The sequence below is a fragment of the Microtus oregoni genome, unplaced genomic scaffold (assembly GCF_018167655.1).
Source record: "Microtus oregoni isolate MIOR12 unplaced genomic scaffold, Mior012 000068F_ref0000429, whole genome shotgun sequence".
Classification (NCBI taxonomy): Eukaryota; Metazoa; Chordata; class Mammalia; order Rodentia; family Cricetidae; genus Microtus; species Microtus oregoni.
In genome coordinates, this window is record NW_024543975.1 from 2,179,345 (window position 1) to 2,206,848 (window position 27,504).

General features: G+C 41.0%; 1 protein-coding gene across 6 annotated transcripts in view; it reads right to left on the reverse strand.

Moving 5' to 3' along the window:
* Window positions 1-27,504, reverse strand: part of Ttc17 (tetratricopeptide repeat domain 17) — a 123,542-nt gene that overhangs the window by 89,593 nt on the left and 6,445 nt on the right. For 4 of the 6 annotated variants that reach the window (XR_005973363.1, XM_041641319.1, XM_041641318.1 and 1 more), the window contains exons 2-9: window positions 13,907-13,996; window positions 7,170-7,339; window positions 6,472-6,583; window positions 5,977-6,108; window positions 4,558-4,667; window positions 3,680-3,824; window positions 3,131-3,270; window positions 412-572 (exon numbers count right to left, since the gene is read on the reverse strand). Coding sequence is in view for 5 of the 6 variants with exons in the window: in XM_041641318.1 (XP_041497252.1) it covers window positions 412-572; window positions 3,131-3,270; window positions 3,680-3,824; window positions 4,558-4,667; window positions 5,977-6,108; window positions 6,472-6,583; window positions 7,170-7,339; window positions 13,907-13,996 (1,060 nt within the window). In the remaining variant the exon portion in view is untranslated. The remainder of the gene's footprint in view (window positions 1-411; window positions 573-3,130; window positions 3,271-3,679; window positions 3,825-4,557; window positions 4,668-5,976; window positions 6,109-6,471; window positions 6,584-7,169; window positions 7,340-13,906; window positions 13,997-27,504) is intronic. The other 2 variants (XM_041641320.1, XM_041641317.1) reach the window with 1 other exon arrangement.

Consider the following 27,504-nt stretch of genomic DNA (forward strand, 5'->3'; position numbering starts at 1 on the left):
GGAGATCCCATGCCTATTTCTGCAGGTACCTACGAGCAGCTAGGTGAGTGCATGCGCGTGCACACACACAAACTAAGATTAAAATAAACAAGCAAAAATATTTAAGAAAGTCAGGCTGGGAGATAGCTCAATGCTGGCTGCTAAGCCTCATAACCTGAGTTTGATACGTGGATCCCACATGATGGGAGGAGAAAACTTCCCCTCCTCTGGTTTATCCTCTGACTTCCACTCATACATTGTGGCACACTCTTGTACACACACACACACACACACACACACACAATTTTTAAAAAGATCCAGAAAAAAATTATAAATATAACTTCTTACTGTTTTAAGGCTAACCAAAAAGTCTGGCAGTCAAACATGCTGGAAGTAGACTTCCTAGCTGCATGTACTCAGGACCCTACTCACCTAACTGTGCCTCTTTTGCCATCTGAGTCTCATGGATGATGTTGCGCAAGATCTGCTCCTCCTGAATCAGCTTGTGTTTCTCTAGGATCTCCTGTTGCCGCAGGTAGTGGTCATGCTGCTTCTGGTACTCTTTCAATTCATTCAGTGTTCTCTGGAGGGACCTTAACATTTTTTAATATCAGAAAAAGCCAGACCTTGAAAAATCATGAATTTTAAAAACTTGCTTAAATATATAAACTTTATGGTTACCAGCAATAATTGTTATTAATAAAAACTATACCACAAGTTGAAGAATAACGATTCTATATAAATGCTATTTTAAACTTGATACTTGAGAAACATTAAAAAACATAAATGCAAAGGCCTTCTGAAAACCAAATGATGTGCTGAGCTTTTCAGATGTCATAAGAAACAGAATCATCTGCCTTGTTTGCCCATGACTTCTAACTGAGGTAGAGCAGAGGGCAGCTGCAGCGAGCCCCAACTGAACTGGACTACCTGTAAGATGTGTTCTCCCCTTATGCTTCCTGTCTCCACAGTAAAATCGCAACGCCACCCATACCACCCAGCTGCCTGAGCTGAAAGCACTATCTCCTCAAATATTTACACCTCATTATGGTGAACAGGCAAGAGATAGCTCTTGACAATAGATTCATGCATTGAAATTTCATATAGTACAGCACATCTTTCTGTCTCTATAAATCAGCTAAAATGAATTTAGGGTTGAGGCTATGTCAGAGAACTTGCCTAGCACGTACAAGTCCTACGTTTACTCCTTTGCATCATAGACAGAGGATTCACAAATATATAAGTTAATTAAAAGCTGTACATGTGCTGGCTAGTTTTATGTTAACTTGACACAAGCTAGAGTTATCTAAGAAACGGAACTACAACTGAGAAAATGCTTCCTTGGGCTTCAGGCAAGCCTGTGGGCATTTTCTTTTTTAATGACTGATCATATGAGGGCCCACCCCATAGGAGACAGTGCCACTCATGGACTGATGGTCCTAGGTGCTATGAGAAACCAGGCTGAGCAAGCATCCGCTATGGTCCTGCTTCTAGGTTCCTGCCCTGACTTCACTCAGTCATGGACTGTAAGCTCGAAAATGGAATGAACTCTTTCCTTCCCAAGTTCGTTTTGGTCATGAAGTTTTATCATAGCAATGTAAATTCCACTGACAGTCAAAATCACTTCAGAATCCTTTTCTCATGTTCATATTTATTGGCCATAGTGTCCTGGTCTCATATTTTAGTTCCTTAAAATAGAGAAATATTGTTTAGAAATATTCATCGTCATCTGATTCCAGTGAGTCAGCTGCCTGATTACATTTAAATACTGGAACTTTATTATACACCACATTATAACATCGGAATTTAGACTATAAAGACTATGAGGGAGTGAGTTCGGGTACTAAGAATTACACTGGAAGATCTTCAGCCAGGACATATGCATATTCTGATTCAGTGAAATAGAAGTCTGTTACAAGGAAGCAAGCTACCATTTTGTCTCACCACATAATGCCTTAAACAAACTAGGAAATGAGCAAATACACACATTTAATGGGTCCTAAATTCCACTTTAATTCTTTAATAACCAAAATAGACCCAAAACATGAAGGCTAATTTTGAGGAATAAAAAACTTCTCTTCTGAATCATATCAAGTTTCTTAGCGGGCCTTATTATCTATGAAAGCAAACATATTTGCCAGGAATCCTGATAGGATCATGTAGAAAAGAGTTCCATTGCTGTTCAACCTAACATATACCCAGTTAAAATGTGGGTCAAAAGCAATGTCTGACCCTAGGAGCTGAAAGCTTAAAGAAAGAGCAAATACTGTATGCACATGTGATTTTACTGACACACTATATTCTGTCAAAATAAAACTATGATCAGCAGAATTCCTGCATACCTAGAACCTCCCCAAGAGCACCAAGTGTCATGATAGCAACAAGAGGTCAAGATGCTGGGGCTAGTGCCTCACACTTGTGATCCTAGTACTTGGGAGGCTAAGATGGGAGGCCTGCTGAGAGCTCATAGCTAGTCTGAGCTACATAGTGAGTTCTAGGTTAGTCTGAGTGGGGTAGTTTGAACAAGAATGTGTCTCATATTTGAAGCTTGGTCTGAAGTTTGTGGAGACATTTTGGGAAGGATTAGGAGGTATGGTCTTGTTGGTGGAGGTGTGTCACTGGGTGTGGGTTTTGAGGTTTCAAAAGGCTCAGTCTCTCTTTTCTGCCTGCTACTTGTGGATGAGATGTAAGCTCTCAGCTACTGCTCCAGAACCATGACTGCCTGTCTGTCTGTTGCCATGTTCTGTCATGATGGTTATGAACTAACCCTCTGAAACTGTAAGTAAGGCCAACTAAACTCTATTCTTTATAAGTTGCTGTGGCCATGCTGTCTCTTTGCAGCAATAGAAAAGTAACTAAGACTCTGGGCTATAGAATGAAACTGTACCCCAAAACAAACAACTTATAAAGATCCAAACTGGAAGCTTTTCATTACAAATGTTCTCTATTCCTGGCACTGATGATGCTGGAGAGTCAGCTGACCTGTCACTGAACAGAGCTAAGTCACTTGGATTTAGTGAACAGGATGGCCCTGCAGTATGAAGAGGTTTTCTCCTCAATTGTTCTGACCATGTTAAGGTGATGCCGCTTGAGATGGTTTTAACCCAAGGGTCTGTGGTGCTGGTGCTTCAGTACATTTGCTTCTAATTACCTATGCTGAGCCTCTAGCTTCTGCTCCAGCTTTTGCTGACAGAGGACAGCATGCTTCCTCTTTATCGCTTGCTCAAACCCAGGTTTGGCTTGCAGAGCATGGTCATAACAGAGTACTGAGTGGTTATATTCCCCGAGCATCTGCGGAGACAAAACAAACACACACATACATAACACAGTGGAAGAAATGTTAACCATGCTGGTTGCATCCGTCTAAAGCCACATGATTCACTTTTTCTGCAGTGAAAACTGCTTTCATGAATCCCACAACAGCAAGGCATACCATAGCTGGAGAGACCTGCTATTTTTAAGAGGTTTATCCTGCAGTTTAGAATTTTAGTTCAATTATATTTCTGTCCAAAGCTAAGAACATTATGACACAGTATTGAGGTGTTTTTCCCCCTCCTACCAATTATTTTATTTCCATTGTTCAGGCAAAAATAGAAACGAAAAAGTAGTCTTCTGAGAGAAAACAAGATGAAATAAATAAACAAAGTGCACTCCCCTCTAGCAACTGTTCTAGTTCAGCAAAGAGAAAAGTAGTATTTACTGCGTATATATTCCCCAGTGTATAGTAGCTGGTGAAGAAGTCACTGTCATCCAGAGCTGCATGGACCACGACAGCAGCATCAGCAGAGAAATGTGCTCTGTGCAGAACATTGGCCAGATTGACCAGAGCAATGTCTTTATTGTGCCTACAAGAGAAGAGTGCAGCTGGAGGTCAGGGCACCATTGTCCATGACTGTGTATCTACTCATGTTCCACATCTCAGTTTTAATTACTGACGATCCTTCCTCAACTTCATAGCTACACATGTTGCCACAAAACTAAGATCTTATGGGCATTTTATGATTGAAAAATTCATTTGTGGCTTATGTTGGCTTTAAGAGATGCCCATATTAGGGGCTGGGGAAATGGCTCAGGGCTTGGACCTTCAGCGCTCACATTTTTTTAAGCATAGGAGGATTCCAAGGAGCCTGCTGACCAATCAGCTAATCTGGCAAAAATACCAAACTTCAGGTTCAGTGAGAGACTGTATCTTAAAAATAAGGTGGAGAGAGACAGAGGAAGACACCTGATGTTGCTTTCTGGTCTCTATACATGCAGTGTGTGGGTACAGGCACTCACGTGCATATGTCTACACGTATAATAAAAAAAGCAGTTCAACTCATGCTAATTCCTCCATTGTATGTCCTGGCACTAATTTCTCATGTGAGCTACAGCCTACTTACCTTATAAACTTAATGAAAAGTATATTACATAGTTTTCACTTTGAACTTATTGACATCTTTTTGAGATGAGACTAATTTCTTTAAGAGATGGTGAAGTGTGTAATTACAACAATGCTTCTATTGTTCCCTATGTGTTACCCTTTAACAGTCTTCAGTGATGCGGCTAGTCAGGAGTCCCGAAGAGGAGGAATCTCACCTGGAAGAGAAGTGAAGTGCTCGCATGGCACATTCCACTACCTGATATGGTTCATTTTTTATTCTCCAGTAAAATGAAGCCAGGTTATACAGCACCCATGAGGAAGAGTTCTAGGAGGAAGCAAAACAACAGTCACATACAAGAGAAGACAGTTTATTTGACTGAGGATGTTCAAAATGAGCACAACTCAAACACTGGCTCTTCTGGAACTCAAGATAAAGAAAGGCGAGCTACACTGATAAGAACACAGGGTACAGCACAGAACACCAATCCATCCAAAGACCCTCGTGGAATCACGGTGGGAGCTGAGGCAGGACTGTTAAGACTTTGAGGCTGTTAGGGGCTACACAATGAGTTTCAGGGCAGACCACAAGCAAGTAAACACACAAATGAACAAGCAACAAAGTCCTGTCACTGTCAGTGAGGGAGCATCCATCCCAATTTTCCCGATTCCTCAAGTTCTGAGAATGCAAACTTGTCTTTGGAAAGACAAGGTAAAGAGGCTAACTTCTATAAAAATTAGAAATGCATTAGAAAATAAAACTGTTTTCTTACTTTTATTTAAAAATTTCTCTCAATATATAGAACCATGTATCTGAATAAATAATACAGCAATGTTGTAATAATATATCTTAATAATCAATACTGCTAGACACAGAACTGTATTTTCTTCTTGAGAATGAGGTCTCATGTAGTTCTAGCTGGCCTCAAATCTGCTATGCAGTACACGGATGACCATGAACTTCTGATGCTCCTATCTGTCTCCAGAGTACTGAATGACAAACACATACCTGCCACATCTGGTTTATGTAATGTTGAAGCTGGAAGTCAGGGCCCTACGAAGGCTGGGCAAGCAGTGTACCAATGAGCTATACACCCCAGCCTGGTGCTCCTTAGGACAGTGAAGAAAAGAGCAACAAGTGTTTTTGGAATCCCCGCACATTCTTGGCTCACTTTACATAATTTCCTACTTCCTTTTTGTTATTTCTTCCTTTAGTTTTTGGAGCTGGGGTCACTCTGTGTTGCCCATGCTGGTCTTAGGCTGGTGGGTTTGAGAGAGTCTCCCAGCTCAGCCTTGGGAGGAAGTTCTTGTGAACAAATGACAAAGACGAGTGTAACTGGGGAAGAGAGTGGTGGTAATGTGTGCTGTGTACAGATGCACCTAACTGAGAGAATCTAGTTTATAAGCCCCATTGCTTCTTCTAGTGCTTTTTTTTCCTTTCTTGTATTAGTTTAAATATTTTCAATATCTCTTTCTGGTAAGGGAAATGACTCTACCTAAGGCCCTCTCCTGTACAATGCTGTATTTTTGTGCCAGTGTAATCATAACTCTGGATCCTCCTCCAGAGGAAGAAGCAAAGCAAGTATCCCGAGAGGAACACATAGCCTCCTGGCTCAGTCAGTCACTGGGTGACTCACCTTCTGCAGGCCTTCATGAATGAGGTGACCTATGTCGTCGATACTCCTTCCTAAGCGTTTAGATAAATATGTGAAGATTGGATCTTCTTTAGGTAAAAGAGGGGCAGATAGATTAATTCTTTCTTGCACACCCTAAAGGAGGAGGCAATTCGAAAAACACAGTAATAGTAGAGAATGTAAGATGTAAGGAACGCAGTACCCTGTAGCATTTATTTGAAAGATATAAGACTTGTAGGTGGCCCAGCAATGGTGGCACATGTCTTTAACCCCAGCACTCAGGAGATCTCTATGAGTTCAAGACCAGCCTGGTCTAACAGAGCGAGTTCCAGGACAGGTTTCAAAGCTACACATAGAAAACTTGTCTTGAAAAACCAAAAAACCCCAAACCAAACCAAAAACCCCAAGCAAACAAACAAAAACTTGTTATAAACATAGGACCCCCCCCCAAAAAAAGAGTATGGCCCCCCTCCCCAAACTCTAAAGTTTTCCACTTACTCGTAAGTGCTGAAAAGCATGTATACTATATGGAAGTTCGAGAATTTTAGTGCAATCGGGTTGTTCCGGATCCGGAGGGACAGGAGATTCTGTGTCTATGAAATCCTCAGGGCTAAAATCAAGAAGCAATGAATGAATGAATGAATGAAAGAGGTAAAACATTGCTTTGAGGAACTCTAATTCGCTCACATTCTCTCTGCACCTCGACCTTGTAAACAACAGTTCTCAGCCAACACTTGCACCTTTCCACACAGCTGCAATAAAAAGTCAAATATTTGGGGCTTCAAGTCAAAAGAGACACAGCAAGAATCAGAAAATAGTAGTGGCTAAGATGGTGGTCTTTCGAGACTGGTAAATAATGACTAAATGTTTTCTAGAAATGTCAGACCAAGCGAGAGAGCCACTGATAGCCTTTCACGTTCTTATAGATACTGATCTTTAAGGGCGATTTTTGCAGTGTGGTAGATCAAACTGTTTTAACCTGCACTCATATGATAAATTCAGAGTATTTCCACATGTTTACTGGGCACTTGTCTTTTATTTTTGCCGTAAATAGCTCTGTTTTATATTGTGGAGAAATAAATCTTAACTGGCTTGCTAGATTTTGCACTTTGAACTTTCAATCAACTCATCAGTGATGAATCTTAACTTTCAGGAACTTCTTACTGATTCAGGCCTTAGAAAGAGAACCGTTTTACCTGATGTCCTTGCTCTCCAGAGTTATATATGTGCCATCGTACAGATCCAGGTCTCCCAAGGGCACTTTAGCCTTGATGCAGTCAGGGTCTTCTTTATTGTGTCTCTGTTCTAGTCCTGTGTCTCTGTCCTCATTCTCCTCTATGTGAATTTTTTGAGCAACTAATTGCTTCTAGTAAGAAAATAAAAACACAAGGGGACCAGTGAGATGGTTCAGTAGGTAAAGGTACTTGCCACCAGGCTGAGGATCTGACCATTTCCAGATTTCACATGACAGGACAGAAGAACTTCCAGCAAGTTGCTTTCTAACGGTCATGCCTTTTTTCATGTACCTATGTGTGCTTCAGCACATGTGTGCACACGCACACACAGACACACACAGAGAGACATAATTGACCATGCATGCATACTTCCACACACAAATAAATGTAAGTTAAAAGAAAAAATGGCTTAAAAATTTCAGCTAGATGCCACTGAAATGAAAGGAGAATGTAATGAGCACTGAACTAGTTAGTTAGAGGAAGACGAAGATTCTGAAATGTCCTAAATTTCCCTAGTTAACACACACCAGTCTCTCTAAAAGGTATCCATATGCATGATTCATTTGTTCTGTTACTCTCTTAAAATATTATTTTGCTAATGTATGTACTGACCCAAAATAAAAAACTCAATTGTTTTCATAAATGGTCTTATGTTGCTGTACTGCTGTACATACTGCTAAACTTAACACTGTATTTTCAGATTTGCCTTTATCAGTTGTTATAGCTTCACATTTTCTACACGAATGTATATACAAATATATCTTTTTTTTTTGGTCAATGCTTAGGTTGCTTCTCTAAACTTTTTCTTTACTTTAAAAACAACAAAACGTTAGGAGCTGGAGACATGGCTCAGTAGTTAAGAGCACCTGAGTTCAGTTTCCAGCATTCACACCAAGTGACTCACAACACCCTATAAGTCCAACTGAAAGGGATCTGACGTCCTCCTCTGGTTCCCATGGACACCCACACTCATCTGAATATACCTGACCCACATACACAAGTTTTTTTTAATTAAAACTTTAAAACTAAAATAATGGTTAACTGGACCAAAAACTTATATCTAGGCAGGTCACAGGTCCTAGAAGAAAATTCAATACCAGTATTCAGCTTAAACTATACTGTAAATACTCACTACTATACCCATAGATTAGCATCTCACAACCTTTATCAGAGAAGCTTCCTTCTGCTGTGTGTGGTGAGTAATGCAGAGAGCTCCAGCTAATGAAAGTGCAGGGAACAAGAGACTGTGGAGTGCTTAGCCCTATTTGGGATATCGATACCAAACTCTCCCACCAAGGCTCTCGTCGCAGGAGATGGCAGAGGACAGTGTCACACAGACACGACAGCTGCTGCATCATAAACTCAGAGCACTGTGAAGCATTCACAAGGCCAAGGGAAAACTCCAGCAAGTACTGGGGAAGGACTCACAAACCCCACCTCTAGCAGGGAAGCTATTGGCAACTGATGGCTACTAGGGAGTCAGTTTACTTTCCCCTAAGAGACTCGTGCATGTTCAGTGGAAGCGTTCTGGTGGGAGGACAACTAAGTGTGCTGGTCAGAGGACAGCATGTGGGAGTCAGTTCTCTCCTGCCATCATGTTGGTTCTGGAGACTGAACTTGGTCCCTAGGCTGAGCAGTATCTTTACCCACTGACCCATCCCTACCAGTCCTGCATCTGATTTACACTGTTAAATTTGTTCTTCCTGGTGATTATAAAAATGCTACCAGCAGACCACAACACAGTCCATATCCTTAAACTTATTTTTATTGATGTGTTCTGATGGGTATGGCATACAGGTTTAAACTATCATGGGAGATCACATTACTATCATTGTCTACATCATACTCCTTTGTGTCCTCCTGCACCTCACAAGATAATTTTACACCACTGCTCCTTGGACTCCGGCCTACACAACATGATGTTGAAAATCCTGTGGCTCTCTAGTAGGCAAGCTAACAGTAGGCTTTACTTTAGCTACTGAGAATGTTACTATAAAGGCAGTGGCTTCTCTGACAGCCTGGTGCCTACCTTATGGATCAGGGACTTGGTAAGTAGCTCAGAAAGTCAGGCCCCAAATAATTAGCCATTAAGTTTTTATGATTCAGTCAGGTGAGATTACATGTAATCCTAACACTTGGGAGGCAAAGGCAAGATGATTAGAAATTCAAAGACAGCTTCAGCTACACAGCAAGTTTCAGTCTAGCCAGGGCGTCATGAAACCCTGCTTCAAAAAGCAAAAGGGGCTGGAAATATGCCCCAGTGAAGAAAAGTATAAAGTGACCTGGGTTCAGTCTCAAGCACCCCAATCAGGGGCTCACAAGGCCTGGCACTTTAGCTCCTGAAAATCTGACCCTCTCCTGTCTCTGGGGGCACCTGCACGCAAGTGTACACCTTCCACACATGCACGCATGCACACACACAACACATATACACAATTAAAACATAAAAATAAGTATTTTAAGAAAGAGATTTTCTTATTAAAAAGAGCATGTTCTATATCTTACAATCTGTTCCCAATGTGCTCCTCCCACCCCACTTTTCCTAAGCTTAGCCATGTGATTTTCTTTGGTCAATGGAATGATGAGTAGACATGTGATTGTTTTTAAGAACTTTTTTACTTAAAAATTTTGAATTTTATTTATTATTATGTGTATATAAGTGCCTCCCCTGGAATGTATGTGGAGATCAAATCCAGTATCAATTCAGGCCCATGTGGCAAGCACTTCGACCTACTGGGCCATCTTGCCAAGTGGAAACTTTAAACAGGTTCATTCATATTGCTTGGCTATTCTTCTGTGGGCTTCCATCTTTCTGAGAATAGCACTGAGATTTTTTTTTTAAAGATTCATTTGTTTTTATTTTATGAGGGCAAGTGTGTGTGTGTGTGTACCACATTCATGCATGCTGCCCAGAGAGGGGAGAAAAGGGCACTGGACCTCCTGGAATTGGAAGTTGTGAGCCACCATGTGAATGCCAGGAATTGAACCTTGGTCCTCTGGAAGAGCAGCAATACTCTTACTGCTGAGCCATCTCTTCAGTAACCAACCTCCCCCATTTTAATTTCTTTATCAGTATATATTTTTATTTCTAAAACAAAATAACTAAGAAACATTAAATTATCATGTTGTTGCCATATATTTAAAATAATAATCTCTTAATATCAAATACCTGACCAACTGTGTCTTTCTTCCCTCCTTTTGAAATCCAATTTTAAATCCTTGCTTGCATTAGAATCCCACTGGCCAGGTTGGCCCAGCTTCCAGTGCAGTTAGGCCTGGGCTGCTCTCAGCCTTGGTCAGTGGGCAGCACTCAGTGGAGACATGTCCAAGGTGCTGAGAATAAGAGACTCAGCGCTCAGTCCTAAGTGAAACATCACTATCAATGCTCACCACACCAAGGATCAAGGACATGGCAGAAGAGCAGGCAGGAGGAATGGAAGAGCCAGAGGATGGGGAGGAGAGCTGTGACCCCTGCACATTGAGGCACCAGAATCCCAGCATGGAGAGAATCCTCCTACCTTATACTGAGGAGCTATGGCAGTGGTTGTTGCTGCGGAGGGAGAGTCACTCTTTACTGAGGATATGGTCCACAGTGGGTTTCCCTCCTCCAGTGGATAGTCTCACATCCATGAGCATACTGATAACCTACCTGGACTTAGTAGGTTATCAAAATGAACAAACAAACGTGAATTTGGAAGGGAGAAATTTGGGGGGAATATGAGAGGGTAGAATGGGAACTGTTGGGTGACTTGTTTTCTTCTGTATTACCAGCCTTTACCTGACCTTTAGGTAATTTTCTCCTCAGATCCTCTGTAAGAGCAGAATTTGACTCCACCCATATTGAAGAAGTAAGCCTGCTCCTGCCCCTTTCACCCTACCCAGAGCATGGTCAGTGTCTTAGCTTCAAGAGCTGAAACATGGACACTACAGCCTGTTGGTGGCTGTGGTCCCCACTAGTGTTTCTGTCCCCTTCCGCTTTCACGGGTGGTGCTTCCACTGCTTTTCGGTGTGACCATTCATTCACTCAGTCTGTATTTGTACCTCACCCATCACTCCTGTCTGTATGAAGGAAGCATAAATCCCTACACTACACTTACTCCTAAAAGGGTGCATCTAGTGCTCTTCCTTCGCATTTCACTCATTGGAAGAATTAATTACATGTTCCCCTATCTATCATTAAACTCGATTATTTTATTTATGTCACTCAAAAAGTAACAGCAGTAAGTAGATATAATGTCTTTATACATGTAAAAGTAAAAACTAACTTCTGAACCATTACCATTTATTTGAACACTGTGTTTGAGTAAAAAGAGGTCATACTTCAAAACATGAAACCAGGGGGCTGGAGCGATGGCTCAGAGGTTAAGAGCATTGCCTGCTCTTCCAGAGGTCCTGAGTTCAATTCCTAGCAACCACATGGTGGCTCACAGCCATCTGTATTGAGGTCCGGTGCCCTCTTCTGGCCTTCAGGCATACACACAGACAGAATATTGTATACATAATATATAAATAAATAAATATATAAATAAATAAATATTTTTTTAAAAAACATGAAACCCTACAAAAAATCTATTGTTGTATTCCTGATATTAGTGGAAAAATATCAACATTTCCGAAGTTATAAGTGACAAAGCTGGTAGTAGCAGGGTGAGAGATTTATTTTAAAATATTGCAACACTGAGTTCTATGTTCTAAGAACACTATATCTGTAGGTAAAAATTCACAGGTACCAAAAGCCTTTCCCTTTTACTGCACACAAATTAAATATCCATAGACAAGTATATGCTAATAGAGGTACCAGTCTGAATTTATGTCAATGAAATTCAGGGCTTACTGTGGTCTGAAAATGAATTACTGACTTATTTTAACAGGATCTGACTTTCAAGGTAAGAGGTAAGCCACTGGGAGCACAGACACAGCTCAGTAGTATGGGGTTTGCCGGGTGTGTTCTGGGTTCAGTGCCCACAAGACTGTACTAGTGAAGTGGTTTTTTTTTCTCCTCTCTTTTGACAACTTGACACAAGGTTATCTGGGAGTGGGAACCTTAACTGAGAAAATGCCTCCATCAGACTGGTCCACAGGCAAGTGTGTGGGAGCACTTCCTTTATTAAAATGATTGGTGAGATGCCAGTCCTGGGCAGGCAGTTCTGGGAGTTATAAAAAGGGGCACTGACGATGAGCTAGTAAGCCATGTTCTTTCATGGTTTCTGCTTCAGTTCCTGCCTCCAGCTTCCCGCCCTGACTTCCTTTCACAATGGACTGTGATGTGGATGCACAAGCCAAATAAACCCTTTCCTTCCCAAGTTTGGAGGGGAAGTCATGTTGCTTTTAATAGAAAGCAAACTAAGAGAGAAAAACAACAAAATTTCCCCAAACCAAAAAAAAAAAAAAAAAAAAAGAAAGAACAAGTCACAAGTCTTCTGCCTCTAGTTCTGCTGTGTCTGCCTTGAGAACCTGAGCGGGTCTTGTTTTAGTTCTTCCGGCTAAACTGAGCCGGTCCTTAGGGTCCCTTCCTGTACAGCACTCCATTCCACACAATTTCCTTCTGCTTACTCCCAATACTTTCTCTCACCTGGCACATGACTTTTCTATTACTTAGTTTCCTTAAGATTGAGATATAATTTACTACTTTCAAGTAGATAGTTTATGGGGGGAAATTTAATTTTTCCAATTATTGCACGTTATTGAGCAAACCCAGCTCGTAGATATAAATGGTAAAAATCAGTGTCTAAAAATGCTGCTTGGTTTGTTCATTATACAAAACTCTATTTTATTTTTCCATAACTTTCAAGCTTTCATGGTACAAACTGGTTAAGACTTTTTGATTTCATAACAAGAAAAGACCACAGATGAGACCCTAGATTTTTATTTATTTATTTTTATTTTATGTGCACCCTAGTTTTTACTTCTTCAGAATGAATGGAAATGATAACTTTTAGGTTTCATGAGAACTTTTTCTCTGTTTGGATACAGTAGCTCTCCATGCACACTGGACTGGCTCGGGACTCAAGAGCTGGGATAGTGGGTGTGCGCTACCTGCCTGGTTTCTTCTTTTTGAGACAAGGTCTCTCTGCATAATCCTGGAACTCTAATTAGACCAGGCTAACCTCAAAGTCACAGACATCTATTTGCTTCTTTGATTCCAAATGTGAGCAACCATGTCCAGTTCCTTTCTTTTGTTTCCTATCTCCCCCCCCCCCCCCCGCCCCAACTCTTTTCAGACTATACCAGAGAGCACAGTCCTCTTCTCCAGAGAGCACCTAGCACATACTGGGGTGGGGATGGGAGCAATGATATAGACCCTACTCTAGGAAAAGTGAAGGAGAACTAGGTTGATACCTCCACCAGGATATTCTGTGCCTCCATTACTCAAATCACTTTGATGGAGAGAATGAGTGTAGACAGAGGTAGTGTGGGGGGGGAGTAGTCAGTATGTATTATATACATGTGTAAAACTGTGTGGGGCAAATTACCTGATAACACACACACACACACACACACACACACACACTCCGCTTTGACAAAGTAATTTGAGAAATTAATTGTTTTGAAAAACCCCACCTCAAAGCAAGATCTAAAACTGTATTCCTATAAAAGTCACAGGAATTGGGCTTAATGAAATGTTCTAGTTCTCTGAACATGATCGGCTCTTAAGAGGTAGACGTTTCAGCTGTGCATCTTATGTCCAGTTGCCTCACCTCTAATTCTTTGAGGTAGTTAACTGTATTTTCTTGTCTCATTAATATGACTAAGTCATGGGGATGCTTCAAGTTCATTGGTGAATCCACCTACAAGAAAGCAGTAAATAAGTAAATTAAACTCATTAATGTCTATTTAGACTAATAAAGTTCCATTTAATGATTTCAACTGTTGTCCTATCACAATTCTAGTTTGTGCCAGTTGCTCAGTAAGTTTACAGAGCATATCAACAGTGATTGCTTTGTAGGTGGAGGTGACTGAATCTGGGCAGGAGGGGCTGCTAGGTGAGCTCAGCATGCAGAGTCCTAGGGTTCATTTTCAGCGCCTTGAGTAAACTAAGGAAGAGAAGTACTTGGTAACAAACAATTGTAGGAGGAGACTGCTCTTTCGTTCCTGGCTGCGCAGACTCAAAATAATCACACAGAATCTACATTATTTGCAATACTGTTTTGCCAATAGCTTAAGCTCTTACATCTTAAATTAACCCATTTCTATTATTTTATATTTTTACCACGAGGCTTGTGGTCTACTGGTAAAGTTCTGGGCATCTTTCTCCTCTGGCAACCACATTTCTCTGACTCTGCCTACTCTCTCTATATCTCTGTTTGGATTTTCCATTTCGCTTTACTCTGTTAAGCCATTGGCAGAAAGCAGCTTCATTATTAATCAATAGCAATAAAACATATTCAAGCATACAGAGGGGAATCCCATATCAAATAATAAAATAATTTCCTTTAAATATTTTTCACATCTGTAATAGCAAAAAACAAAACAAAACAAAAACCAGACTGCCTAGTTTTGACAGCACATTTCATATCTGAATAGACGTGGAAGTGATAAAAAAAAGAAGACGTTAAAAATACATTTTTGTAAGGCCATTTGGAGAAGTCATAAGTCAAAGATAATATAAGATTTATTACTTAGTGTGGGCTCTCTGACCAACAGATCAAGCGACTATATGGTTGCAAATGTAGGAAGATGAACCCCACATACTGATAGTAGGCTTAGAGATTTGCTCTCACTTTTTCAGGGTTATCTACAACATACACCAACATGTTCCCCGTTACTACATGATCCTTCACTTAGCAAAACAAACCCCAGGAAACTGAGGTACTCTGAAACAGGGAGACAAACCTATATACAAGACGCTCACCACAACATTTTTAGCTGAACGGATTTCAGATACCTAATCTTATCAATAAAGCAATAGAGAGGGACACTGTCCTATGGAATGGAACAAAAAGAAAAAAACCCCATAAAAGCTATAGCCTGCGGCCTGAATATAAAAAGCTTTGCATAGGAAGCAAAGAGTGCTTGTTTACTTGCAATCTGCCTGGACCTCAAGCAGCAGCTATTCAATGGAGTTTCCAGAAAACTAAGAAGCAAGAGGGGCAGGAAGTGGGGGAACAGTCCTTCTGTCTCAAACACCCAAGTCCATTGTTTATTTGCTATCTGAAGGACTTGCAGGAATATTAAGACAGATGAAGACTTAACATTTCAGAGCTAGAGGATGAATAACCTTACTCTTAGATTTAGAAGTGCTGACATAGACATGGTTGTACCAGACTTCTCATTCCATTGTGAGGGAAGTGTGCTGCATTTCCTTGGATGCAGTAAAGATGCAGTAAAGAGTCTAGTGAAGATGCAGAGACACCAGGATAAAATTATTAGTAAAGATGCAGTGAAGGGTCTAGTGAAGATACAGAGACACCAGGATGAAATTATTAGCTGACAGAAAAGGTAGCCGACAGCTGGGTTTCTCTTTTTGAGGTGACAGCAAATGGTGTGGATCTTTGCCAGATAAAGGTTTAGCTTATGACCTGACACATATTTTTATTGCAGTGATGTCAAGGTCTTAAATTCTAAAATGTTATGGCAATTATCTTGGTGCCAAGCATGGAAACCTCTCCTTTTGAGTTCCTTTCCTCAGAAAATTATAAACGAGTGTCTGCTTAATGGTCTTGTAAATACCAGAGCATACACTCGTCCATGTGCTTAGAAAGTCTCTATAGGCCTGGCCCACTGACTGGACACTTGGAATTATATACTCCTACACTCTCTCTGTGCAGTGGGGAAAGGAATGATACAATGGCATAATCTAAAGCATTTAAAGACCTTCAGGATCAAAACCAAGAGGTCTCAGAGAGAGGAAGTTTAATCATAATACTCAAGAGCACAAGGCAAGATTATTATGAGTTTGAGGCCAATTTGGGCTACATTTTACTGTCTCAAAAAAAAAAAAAGAAAAAAAAAGAAAAAGAAAAAAGAAACTACCAATACTACCAATTTCCATTTCCTGATAATGCAAAAGATGCTCATAGGCCCAAAATCACAAAGAAAAGGCAGAATCGTTTTTAGCTGCCCTTTTTAGAGAAATTATACTACAGGGAAAAACGGAGCTGGCATTTGAAATGTAACTGTGGACTTAATTCTGTGCCAGGAAAAGATGCATTTTCTGGGCCTACAGGTTACACTCCACCAAAGAAGACAAAATATGCCAGGCAATTCAGCTTTCTTTTCCTTAGAGTGTATGAGTACACACACCCAATAATATAAAACAGCAGTAAATGTTTTACTCCTATCAAGTGCACTTTTATAGATCTCTCTTGTTGCTTTCTCTAATGAACCAGGACTTTTAAAAATGATTTATTTTTATCATGTACATTGGTGTTTTGCCTGCATGTATGTCTATGTGAGTGAGGATGCTGAATATTCTGGAACTGGAGATACAGATGGCTGTGAACCACGTGGGTGTTAGGATTTGAAACCTGGGTCATCTAGAAGAGCATCCAGTGCTCTTAACTGCTGAGTCATCTCTTCAGCCCTGAATCCAGACATTGTGAATGTCTGATCTCCAATCAGGGCCCTAAGATAGTGCATTCAGTAAATCCATACAGCAACAGATGGAAACTGATCCACTGCCAAGTTAGATAAGGGTGAACATCATAAACAAAATAACCAACTTAGGGTACAAACATGTTTGATGTTCTAGGAAGGCAAGTTTGAGCCAATCAATTGTCAGTGGTCATTTATAGCAGGAAATGACACATTTCTGTAGTGATGTTAATTCATACATAGTGATTTTTCTAACCTCTTCATGGTATTCACTTTAATATATGAAAGTACATGGAAACCTCTTCTTCTAGCAGCAGTGTGAAAACTGATTAACAAATGATATGGGAGTGTCATATATCAATCTGTCGATTTCATTGGTTAATTAATAAAGAAACTGCTTGGCCTGATAGGATAGAACATAGGTGGGGTGGAGTAAACAGAACAGAATGCTGGGAGGAAGAGGAAGTGAGGCAGACGCCATGCCTCTCCTCTCCACGGCAGATGCGATGAAGCAAGCCACCAGGTCAGACATGCTGAATCTTTCCTGGTAAGACTGGTGCTACACAGATTATTAGAGATGGGTTGATCGGGATATAAGAATTAGCCAGGATTTATGAGATCTAACTTGATTACTAAATCTCATTTCCATCTCTAATGATAATATCTTAATTCAAATTTATACCAGAAGGTGGGGAAGAGTGAGAAAGTGGAACCATTCTTCTATTTCAGAAAGGGTACAAATGTACTATAAGAGTAGAAATAAGAGACATTGCAAAATCATCAGTATCTAAAACGAACTAATAAAAATAAGCAATTTGCAACCAGGTGGTGATGACTCATCCCTTTGATCCCAGCACTCAGAGGCAGGTGGATCGATGATTTCGAGGCCAAGTTCCAGGACAGTCTGAGCTACATAGAAAAATTCTGTCTTGAAGAGCAAAAATACATACATACATACATACATGAAGACATCAACAATTTGTGATTCAACATTGTTTATAAAGAGGTTCAAATAGGAATATGTTCTTGGATATCTATATAATGTTTACTATCATTTGGATATCATGCCATTTTGGATCTTCAGGACCACTGATAAGTTAGTTTTTACTATCAATTTGATGCAACATAGAATTGCCCAGGAAGGTATTATCAGTAAAGAATTATCTAACATAAAGTGGTCTATGGGCATGTCTGTGAATAATTGTATTAATTACATTAATTTATGTGAGAAGGTTCAAACCACTGTGGGTGCCATTATTTTATAAACAAGGAATCCTAGTCTGTATAAAAGTGGGTAAATTAAACTGAATAGTATGCAAGTGCTCTTTGCTGTTTTTAATTATGAATGTGATGTGACCAGCTACCTCAAGCTCCTTCTGCTACGATTTCCCTGCTATGGACTATAACTAGAAATTGTACATTAAAATAAATTCTTTTTCTCCTAAGTTGTCTCTGCCAGGGTATGTTGTCACGACAACATAAAAGGGAACTAGGACAGTGCTCATATTTGTTTTCTTCTTTATCCTTGCGTTGTTTTTAACTAGTTAATATGTCAGTCTTGAATTTGTAATGCACTACTAGTATTTCAGGTGTATCATCAGGTGTTACATGCACACATACTCCTGCATCATCAGGTATTACATGCACACATACTCCTGTATCATCAGGTATTACATGCACACATATTCCTGCATCATCAGACATTACATGCACACATACTCCTGTATCATCAGGTATTACATGCACACATATTCCTACATCATCACATATTACATGCACACATACTCCTGTATTATCAAGAATTTTAAGCACACATACTCCTGTATCATCAGGTATTACATGCACACATACTCCTGTATCATCAGGTATTACATGCACACATATTCCCACATCATCACATATTACATGCACACATACTCCTGTATTATCAAGAATTTTAAGCACACATACTCCTGTATCATCAGGCATTACATGCACACATACTCCTGTATCATCAGGCATTACATGCACACATACTCCTGTATCATCAGATATTACATGCACACATACTCCTGTATCATCAGGCATTACATGCACACATACTCCTGTATCATCAGATATTACATGCACACATACTCCTGTATCATCAGGTATTACATGCACACATATTCCTACATCATCAGATATTACATGCACACATACTCCTGTATCATCAGGCATTACACTCTTTAACTGCCATTTGTACTTCTCTTTCTACTGTTCGTATGTAATATGTTCTGAGGTGTATGGTATGTAGACAACACAACGCTGGCTATTTGAGGACACTGTCTTGATGCCACATTTGCTTGATGTTCCACTGGAGGTACAATGGCTAGCCCTCCAGAGGTCAGAACAAGTATGCCCCTCACTGTTTGTCCCTGACTAACTGAATCAAATTGCCTGAGGTACTTCCCTGTCTATCAGCTGAGAAGACCCAATTAGATGACTTCCAGGTTCTTCTAACTTTTAAACATGACCTCTATCACATTTTTATCAGCCTGAATATACTTCTGTGGAAAAATTCTAATATTAAAATGAATGAGACTGGCACATTTTCAATTTGCCCATCTAATCTTTACTTGCTTGGAGCAAGGATGATTTTCACAGTTGCAGCTAAAGGCTTCTTCCAGTGCTAAAGAGAAGACCCCATCAGAACAATGTTTGCTATGTAAGCACATGGGCCTGAATTCAAGCTCCAGAACCTACACGGAGAAAGCTGGGAGTGGTGACATGTGTATCCTTGGGGCGTGTCAGCAGCAAACAACCAGGTCTGGGAAGGGACCCTGTCTAAAAACTAGGAGAATAGAAATGGGGGCTGGAGTTCGAGAAGGTTTCTCTATGTAGCTCTGGCTGTCCTGGAACTCACTCTGTGGATTGGTCTGGTCTTGAACTCACAGAGATCCACCTGCCCATGCCTCCCTGAATACTGGGATTGTAGTCATGAGCCACCACTGCCTAATGTTTTAAATGGGAAGAATTTCTAGTGTATTGAGTCCTTCCCCTGCCCATTCCTCTGCCCATTTTATTGAAAGTCTCTCCCAGTAAATACAGTTGAATCATTAATCTTATCTCCTTATTATGTGTATATACAGGCATATGTGTTCGTGTTCATGTGCACGTGAAGACCAGAGGTCAGCTTCATCTATCACTCTATTTTGAGACAGGATCTCTTAGCAGAACTTGGGACTTGCAAATTAGGCTAGCCTGGCTAGCCAACAAGCTGCAGAGAGCCTCCTGTTTCTGCTCTGGAATGTCTTCAGTCCTGGGATGAGAAGAATGTGCTACTACTGGCTTCTTATGTGGGTGGTGGGGACTGAATTTAGGTCCTCATATTTGAACAGCAAGCACTTCTGACCAAGCTACCACCCCATCATTTATTTATTTATTTGTGTGTGTGTTGTGTTGAGCGTGTGTGTACTCACATATGCACAAAGGCCAGAGTGCCCTACTCAGCTGTTCTCTACCTGAAGTTTTGAGACAGTCTCTCAGTAACTCATCTAGATGGACAAGCCAGCAAGATTTCTATTTCTGCTTTCCCATTGTTGGGATTATATTCATGTGCCGTTGCACTTGGACTCCTGTGGGCTCTAGGACTGAAGGGAAAGCACGTTATTTATGAAGACATCTTCCCAAATCCTGACATATTTTTATTTATTTGTTTATTGGTTATTTGAAACAGGGTTTCATTGTGTCTAGCCCTGCAGTCCTGGAACTCACTTGTAGTCCAGGCTGCCTCCAACTCAGAGATCCACCTGCTTCTGCCTCCCAATTGGTGGGATTAAAGGCGTGCACCACCAACACCTGCCAATTTATTTTTGACACAGAGTCTCTGTTAAACTGAGGATGACCTTGAAATTCTGACCCACCTCCCAAGTGCTAGAATTACAGGGGTGGGTTATTACACCCAATTATGCAGTGTTGGGGATGAACACAAGCATTCTGCCAACTGTATCCCTAGTTCAACCTCAATTTTCATGGTTAATATTTTGTTTTGAGACAGGTTGTTATCGTGTGAGCAGACTAGCTTTGAACTCGTGCTCTTCCTACCTCAGCCTCTCAATGCTAACCTAGCTCGGGGTTAACAAAGCCCTACTTTATTCCTAAAATTTAGGTTACTCATTATTTTTCTTAAAAAAACAAAACTGTGATGAGCATCCTTCCACACATGTTCTCGGGACAGCAGTCCAGATAAGTTCTTCTCTCTGAAGAGAATGTCTAAGTCAGAGGGAATACACTTCATGGTTTTTGCTAACATTTTCCAAAATAGTTGAATCAACTGAAATTTCTACCAACAGTGAATTTCCGTAAGCCTTGAGGAACACAGGAATACATTTTAATCTCAATCTCTTTGTGGGCTTTATATTGGCCATTCTTTTATACTTAAAAGTATTTCTCCCGCTTCACTTTAAATTTGATAGTTTATATACAATATTTTAAAAGTATGGCTCTAGTTAATGGAACTCAGGTGACTATCTTATTTGTGTTTCCTGTCTTTTCAATAGTGAGTGCACATTGCTTAAATTTATAATGAAAACGTCTACCTATAAGTATGTTATCTTTGTAAACATCAAACTTGAGCATACTAGGAAACAATTTTATTTAATTTTAAACAAACTGCAATGACAAGTAAAAGTCAATGTCAGGAGGGAAGCTTTCTCTTAGTATTCACATAGACAGCTCTTGTCCAAGGAGAAGGACTCCAAAATACCAGCTAAATGTCTTTCCTGGACCTTTCCTTTCTCTTTAAATCTTATCTGAAGTCTAATCTATTGCCATTGTCAAAGAACTGGCCAAGGAACCTTTGCACCTGTGCTGCCAGCTGTGGTCATACCCTGGTAGTCCGGATGAGTTTTAAGGGGATGGGCTGAGTCAGGCAGGTCTGCTGTCAATACTCTCCACCCAACTACCCTTCAAGTTAAGCCATGATGGACTTTCACCTTCTTTCAGGTTCGGAGAACTGCAGTTTGAAATATCAGTCCAGCTCTACTTAGGCTCCTGGCTATAACCATGAAAACTTACACACATTTGTGCATATGTGTGTGTGGTACATGTGTGTGCATTTGCACAGTGGAAGGCTATTCCCCAAGACAGCCATTCTCCTTTTTTTTTTCCTTTTAGAGGGGAGACACTCTCTCTTAAGGACACTGATTAGGCTAGGCTGGCTGGCTAGTTCCAGGATTTCTCCAGTCTTCACCCTTTCAACAGTGGAATTAGAATTTATGACACAGGGAATATGTATAAACAATGTACTTTCAGCTAGACTATTTGTAACTTTCCAAGAAAAGAAACTAAAATGTTGGATGAGATGACAAGAGTCGTACATTATTTCTCCGTGTATTTGTCAAGAAGCTCTTGTCAACATGTAAGAAAGCAATGTAGCTGATTCTGTTGTTGCTGTTTTCTCCTTTGAGACAGGCTGGTCTCAAACTCCTATGTAATTGAAGTCAAATGTGAAGCCCCTGATTTCCCTGCCTCTTCCTCCCAATTGCTGTTTATAGATAGCTGTTTTATATGTAACTCAAATGTGACTTTAACTCAAGCAGTAAATAAGTACTGAACAAATAACAGCGGGCAAAAAATGGCCCAAAGCATGCTCAGATCCCTAATCTTGTGAATACATTATGCTGTATGACAAATGAGAATTAAGATGTTAACCAGATGAATTGTTGCTAATCAGTCTGTCTTAATTAGGAAAGAGATCACAGCTTGGATATCAGGTGGGTACTGTGAAATTATATGGAAGAGGGAGAGTGTGCACATGTGCAAGAACACACACACACACACACACACACACACACACACACACACACGGTAGGCCACAGAGAGACAGACAAGGAAAGAAAACAAAGTCAGAGGCATGCACTGCTGCTGAGTTTGAAGATACAATGCCAAGAGCCATGGAATACTGGCAGCCGCAGTCATTCGAAAAGGTGGGCACTGCCCAGAGCTTCCAGAAAGATGCACAGTGCTGCTGTCCTCTGGACTATGCCTCTGAGTCTCAGGTTGACTTCCAGCCTTATTAACTGCAGGGCAATAAGTTTGGGTTGTTTAAAATCATTAAGTTTGTGGTCTTCTCTTTCCCCTTCTCTTCCTAAACAGCAACAATAGAAAATAATATAAGCACTCACTATGCCTAGATATAATACCACATTTGAGCTCTAAAATTCTTAGTTCAATAACTGGGTTACTCAAATCGTAGAAAAGACATTACAATCAGGGCGAGACACTGGGGCCATACTGTTACTGAGGTGAAAGGAAATGGCCTGAGGATAACTTTGCTAGTTTATGCTGGAAATCACCATCCTAAAGAGAGTAACTGGATGTAGTTCACCTCATTACTAACCCACTGGTCAGGGGATGAAACCAATATGAAGCTTTCTTTTACTGCAATACAAGTAGGAAACACACATTAATGATAAAAGTGTAATTTTTCTGGGAAGACACGAAGATGCAACTGAAGGTGGCTTTTTGTTTGTCACTCTTACTGATGCTACAGTGCTGTTTAACTCAGGGCAATGCATGATCTTTTCCTTAAGTGAAATTATGAACAAAGGTTTTGCATATCCCAACTACTGTTGGGCATTTTCAACTGTTGGGGAATATTATTTTAATGCATATGACTTTTGTTTATGCTGTATTTGTTTAACTCTGTGAAGCTGTGATTCTTTGCCGGTCTAAAACACCTGCTGGTCCTAATAAAGAGCTGAAAGGCCAATAGTGAGGCAGGAGCAAAGCTAGGTGGGGCTGGCAGGCAGAAAGTATAAATAGAAGGAGAAATCTGGAGAAGGGGAGGGAGGAACAAGAACAAGGAGAGAAGGACATTGGGGGCCAGGCACTCAGCTATACAGCAAGCCATGGAGTCAGAGTGAAAGTAAGATATGTAGAAGTAAGAAAAGATAAAAGTCCAGAGGCAAAAAGATAGACAATTTAATATTTAAGAGTTAGGATAATTTAAGATTAGGAAAGTTGGCTAGAAACAAGCCAAGTGAAGGCTGGACATTCGTAACTAAGAATAAGCCTCTGTGTGTGATTTATTTGGGAGCTGGGTGGTGTGACCCTCAAAAGAGCCAAAAGAGTAAGAGCCAAAACAATCACAACATTCATATACTGACATACTCCTTTAGCTTGATAATTTGCCAATACCTAAGGAAATTAAGAGTAACACATTCTTTAAACCAGTTAACTCCATTTCTAAGAATTCACCTTACAAATACTCATGGGCAGGATACAAAGAGGCACACTCACTTGCCATAGCATTATTTGACAGTAAAAAAACCTGAAGACTCTAAAAGCCTGCCAAGAACACTGGATAAATACATATAGAATACTCATTCAACTGGTTACTATCAAGTCTTAACCAAGAAGGAAGCTTTTTACTTTATTGTGGTTTTAAGCTAGCAAGTTAGTCATCAGACAAAATGTTCCCAGTTGTATGTTTACAAGAGAAATTCATAAAAGTGTTTGCAAATACAAGAAACTTTGAGGAAGAACACTCATTGTGATGTGGCCGGGGAACATCCTACAATTCTTATTCAGAGACACTATGCTCTTAGGATTTAGCTTGTCCAAGTTTTTCTATTTGTAACAGGAATCAAGGAACCCTCTTGTCACCTTCAAGTAAGCACACCTTCCCTGCTCCAGACCAGTAAAATGATGGTGGCCTATGAGTATGCTGACACGTGTAAATATTGCAGGTAAAAATACTGTATGCAAGCCGGGCGGTGGTGGCGCACGCCTTTAATCCCAGCACTCGGGAGGCAGAGGCAGGTGGATCTCTGTGAGTTCGAGACCAGCCTGGTCTACAAGAGCTAGTTCCAGGACAGGCTCCAAAACCACAGAGAAACCCTGTCTCGAAAAACCAAAAAAAAAAAAAAAAAATACTGTATGCAAACATGCTTTTCTCACTTATTCAGTATTCCTTGAGGGCATACTATGTGCCAGGCACTGTTTTCAGTTCTGAGGTTACTTCATTGAAAAGGACAAAGCTGGTGCCTTCTTGAGTGGACAGGAAATAAAACATAAATGCTATAATATAGCGCCAGCAGTGAGTGCTACAAAGAATAAAGCAGAGGAAGTAGACAGTGTTGGAAGAAATGTTTTAGTATGTAAGAGATGCCATCTGAACAGACCTGAAAAAAGAGGCAAGCTGAGCTATGATGGCATCTGTAGAGGGTGGTCCAAAGGCAGAAACTTGCTAAGTTTGAATTGCCCCAAAGACTATTTCAGCTTTGAAGGTTGAAACCCAGTACATCACCTAAGATGGACAGTGGGACCTGAGGCTGGAGAGGTGAGCAGGCCTCTGGTCTCTCAGGCCTTGTAAGCTATAGCAGAACCTAGCTATTCATCTTCATGTGTGATTGGAAAACCAATGCTCTCATGTTCTCTGATTCCCTCCTATCTGTCCTATCTGAGAGTGACTGATGTGGCCACATGTATTTAAAATACAAAAAACATTTTCAGTGATTCTGGGGAGAACAGACAGACCATCTAGGGCACAAGAGAAGTGGGAAGACCAGCTAAGAACTGTCAGCAGAGCAGGATGGAGGCAGAGTTAGTCTGGGCTAGGGCTACAGAAGTGAAGTGGAAACACATGGCTGCATTGGGAAGCATTTTGGAAGTAACAGTGGCAGCTGATTTTCAGGCTGGGTATGAAGTAGAGAATGAAAAAGTCAAGAACACCAGTCTTTTGTGTCTCAGCAATCTGGTGAATGGAACAGGTCTGGGGTGGGGTGGGTTTAAGGCATATGCCACTCTGAGTGGAGACTCCCAGGAGACATGGAGCTCAGATGAGATTTGGAAGGCTTCACAGGTCAAATTTTATGGCAGGAGGCTGCATGAGACCATCAGGTGGGAGCAAGACAGCACACCAGCCAGTAAAAGTCATCAAGGAAAGGGGAATCAAGCAGAAAAGAACAAAAGTCATGGACAAGGGGCTCAGAAGAAAAATAGAGTCTGTGTCTTGGCAATCATGAAAGTAAACAGTTCAGTAAGGTAGGAGGAGGCCACTGGGTTGCTAAGAGGTTAAGTACGATTGTTGAGGTTTCTCAGAGCTGAGTGTGGCAATGAGAGAAGTCCTGGGTGTCCTTATGAGAGCTGTAGGGATAACGGGCTGACTGGATTGGCTTTAAGAGAACAAAGAGTACACACATGACTCTTGAGTTATCTGCTGCAGAACCACACACAGGAGCTTCTGCTGTTTTAGCTTTTGCCATCAGGGAGTATCACTGAGACATGGGTACTGTTCTCCATATTCCGGAGTGCAAATCTGACCTAATATTTGACTTGACCTCATATTCCTCACTGCCAGCATGCCTCTGTTTGCTTCCAAACTACAACAGCTGCTGGGCCCACAGCTGATTGTAACCCCTGCTCAGCAGTGTAGCTGTCAGCCCATGTCTACACCGCCTGGCTTTCTCATTCTCCTCTTACTTTTCTTGTTCACTGTTTTTCTTATTGCTTCTTGACACATTTACATGTCTGGGCAATAAAGCTGATCTTTTGTATGTAACCCTAGTGAAAGAGAGGATGTTATCCCTTACAGAGCATAACCTGATCAATAACAGCTGGGCAAAAGTGGTCTCTGAGGTTAACAGCCCTTGTCTATTCCACAGGCCTGAGGGCTGAAGGGCTCATCAATTGAATCAACTTGTATCTTTCAAAAATTTCCACAAGTCTGAGACTTCCAACAGGCTGTCTCCAGATGATCATCAGACTAGTGAGCACCAGCTTCATAAAGGCAACTGTAAATGTCCAAGAGGTGGAGTCCACTCACACGCTTATTCCCAGCAGGCGGTCAAGAGTTACACCCATAGCTGACAGCACAGGAGGGACTGAAGTGGTGGAGGTGGATGTACTCAGACCCTCTTGGGACCACTGCAGTGAGTGTCCAAAGGAACCAAAGACAAGTGAATGGGCCGGACGGTGGTGGCACACACCTTTAATCCCAGCACTCGGGAGGCAATGACAGGCGGATCTCTGTGAGTTCGAGGCCAGTCTGGTCTACAAAGTGAGTTCCAGGACAGTTATACAGAGAAACCCTGACTTGAAAGACCTCCCCACCAAAAAAGAAAAAAAGATTAAGCAAATGGACAGAACATGGAACAGTAAAGGCTTTCAGAAAGAAATTCAGCATGCTATGAAAACACAAAGAAAATGACAACAAAGTTGCTACATGTGCAGAGGACAGAAGCAAGGGAGAACGTAACATACCTAGGGAAGCTTGTAGCAAAGAGAGCAAAATGCGCGTGCGTGCGTGCGTGTGTGTGGGTGTGATGCTGGAGGGTTAGGTACTGACGGATGATTATAGAAGGGCTAGAGAAAAGGAAGGGTTAGGCTAGAAGTTGTGGAAGAATTTGGGTCATATCCTGGGTACACCATAACCAGGTGATCTCCTTTCTTAAAAAATACCGAAACTCAGCTGAGTTACTGTGCATGCGAAACTCCTCTCAGATCTGCCTAAATCACCATCGGATCCAAAATCAAATAGTCCATCCACTTCTAACCTACTGAAGAGCAGTGCCATAGGGACTTTGGCCTCTTTGTCAAACGCATGTGGTGTATCTCTTCTTTGGGCAAGAGTTGCTGAGAGTCACTTAGCATGTATGCCTTGCCAAAAGGATCAGTTTTCATGCATCAGCACTGTGAGGAACTTCACTGTGAGCAAGGAAAAGCATCTGTGCTTCCTAGACATCTGCTTGGCTGAAGGCAGAGGATCACAGTCACCAAATAAACTCATACATTTGAG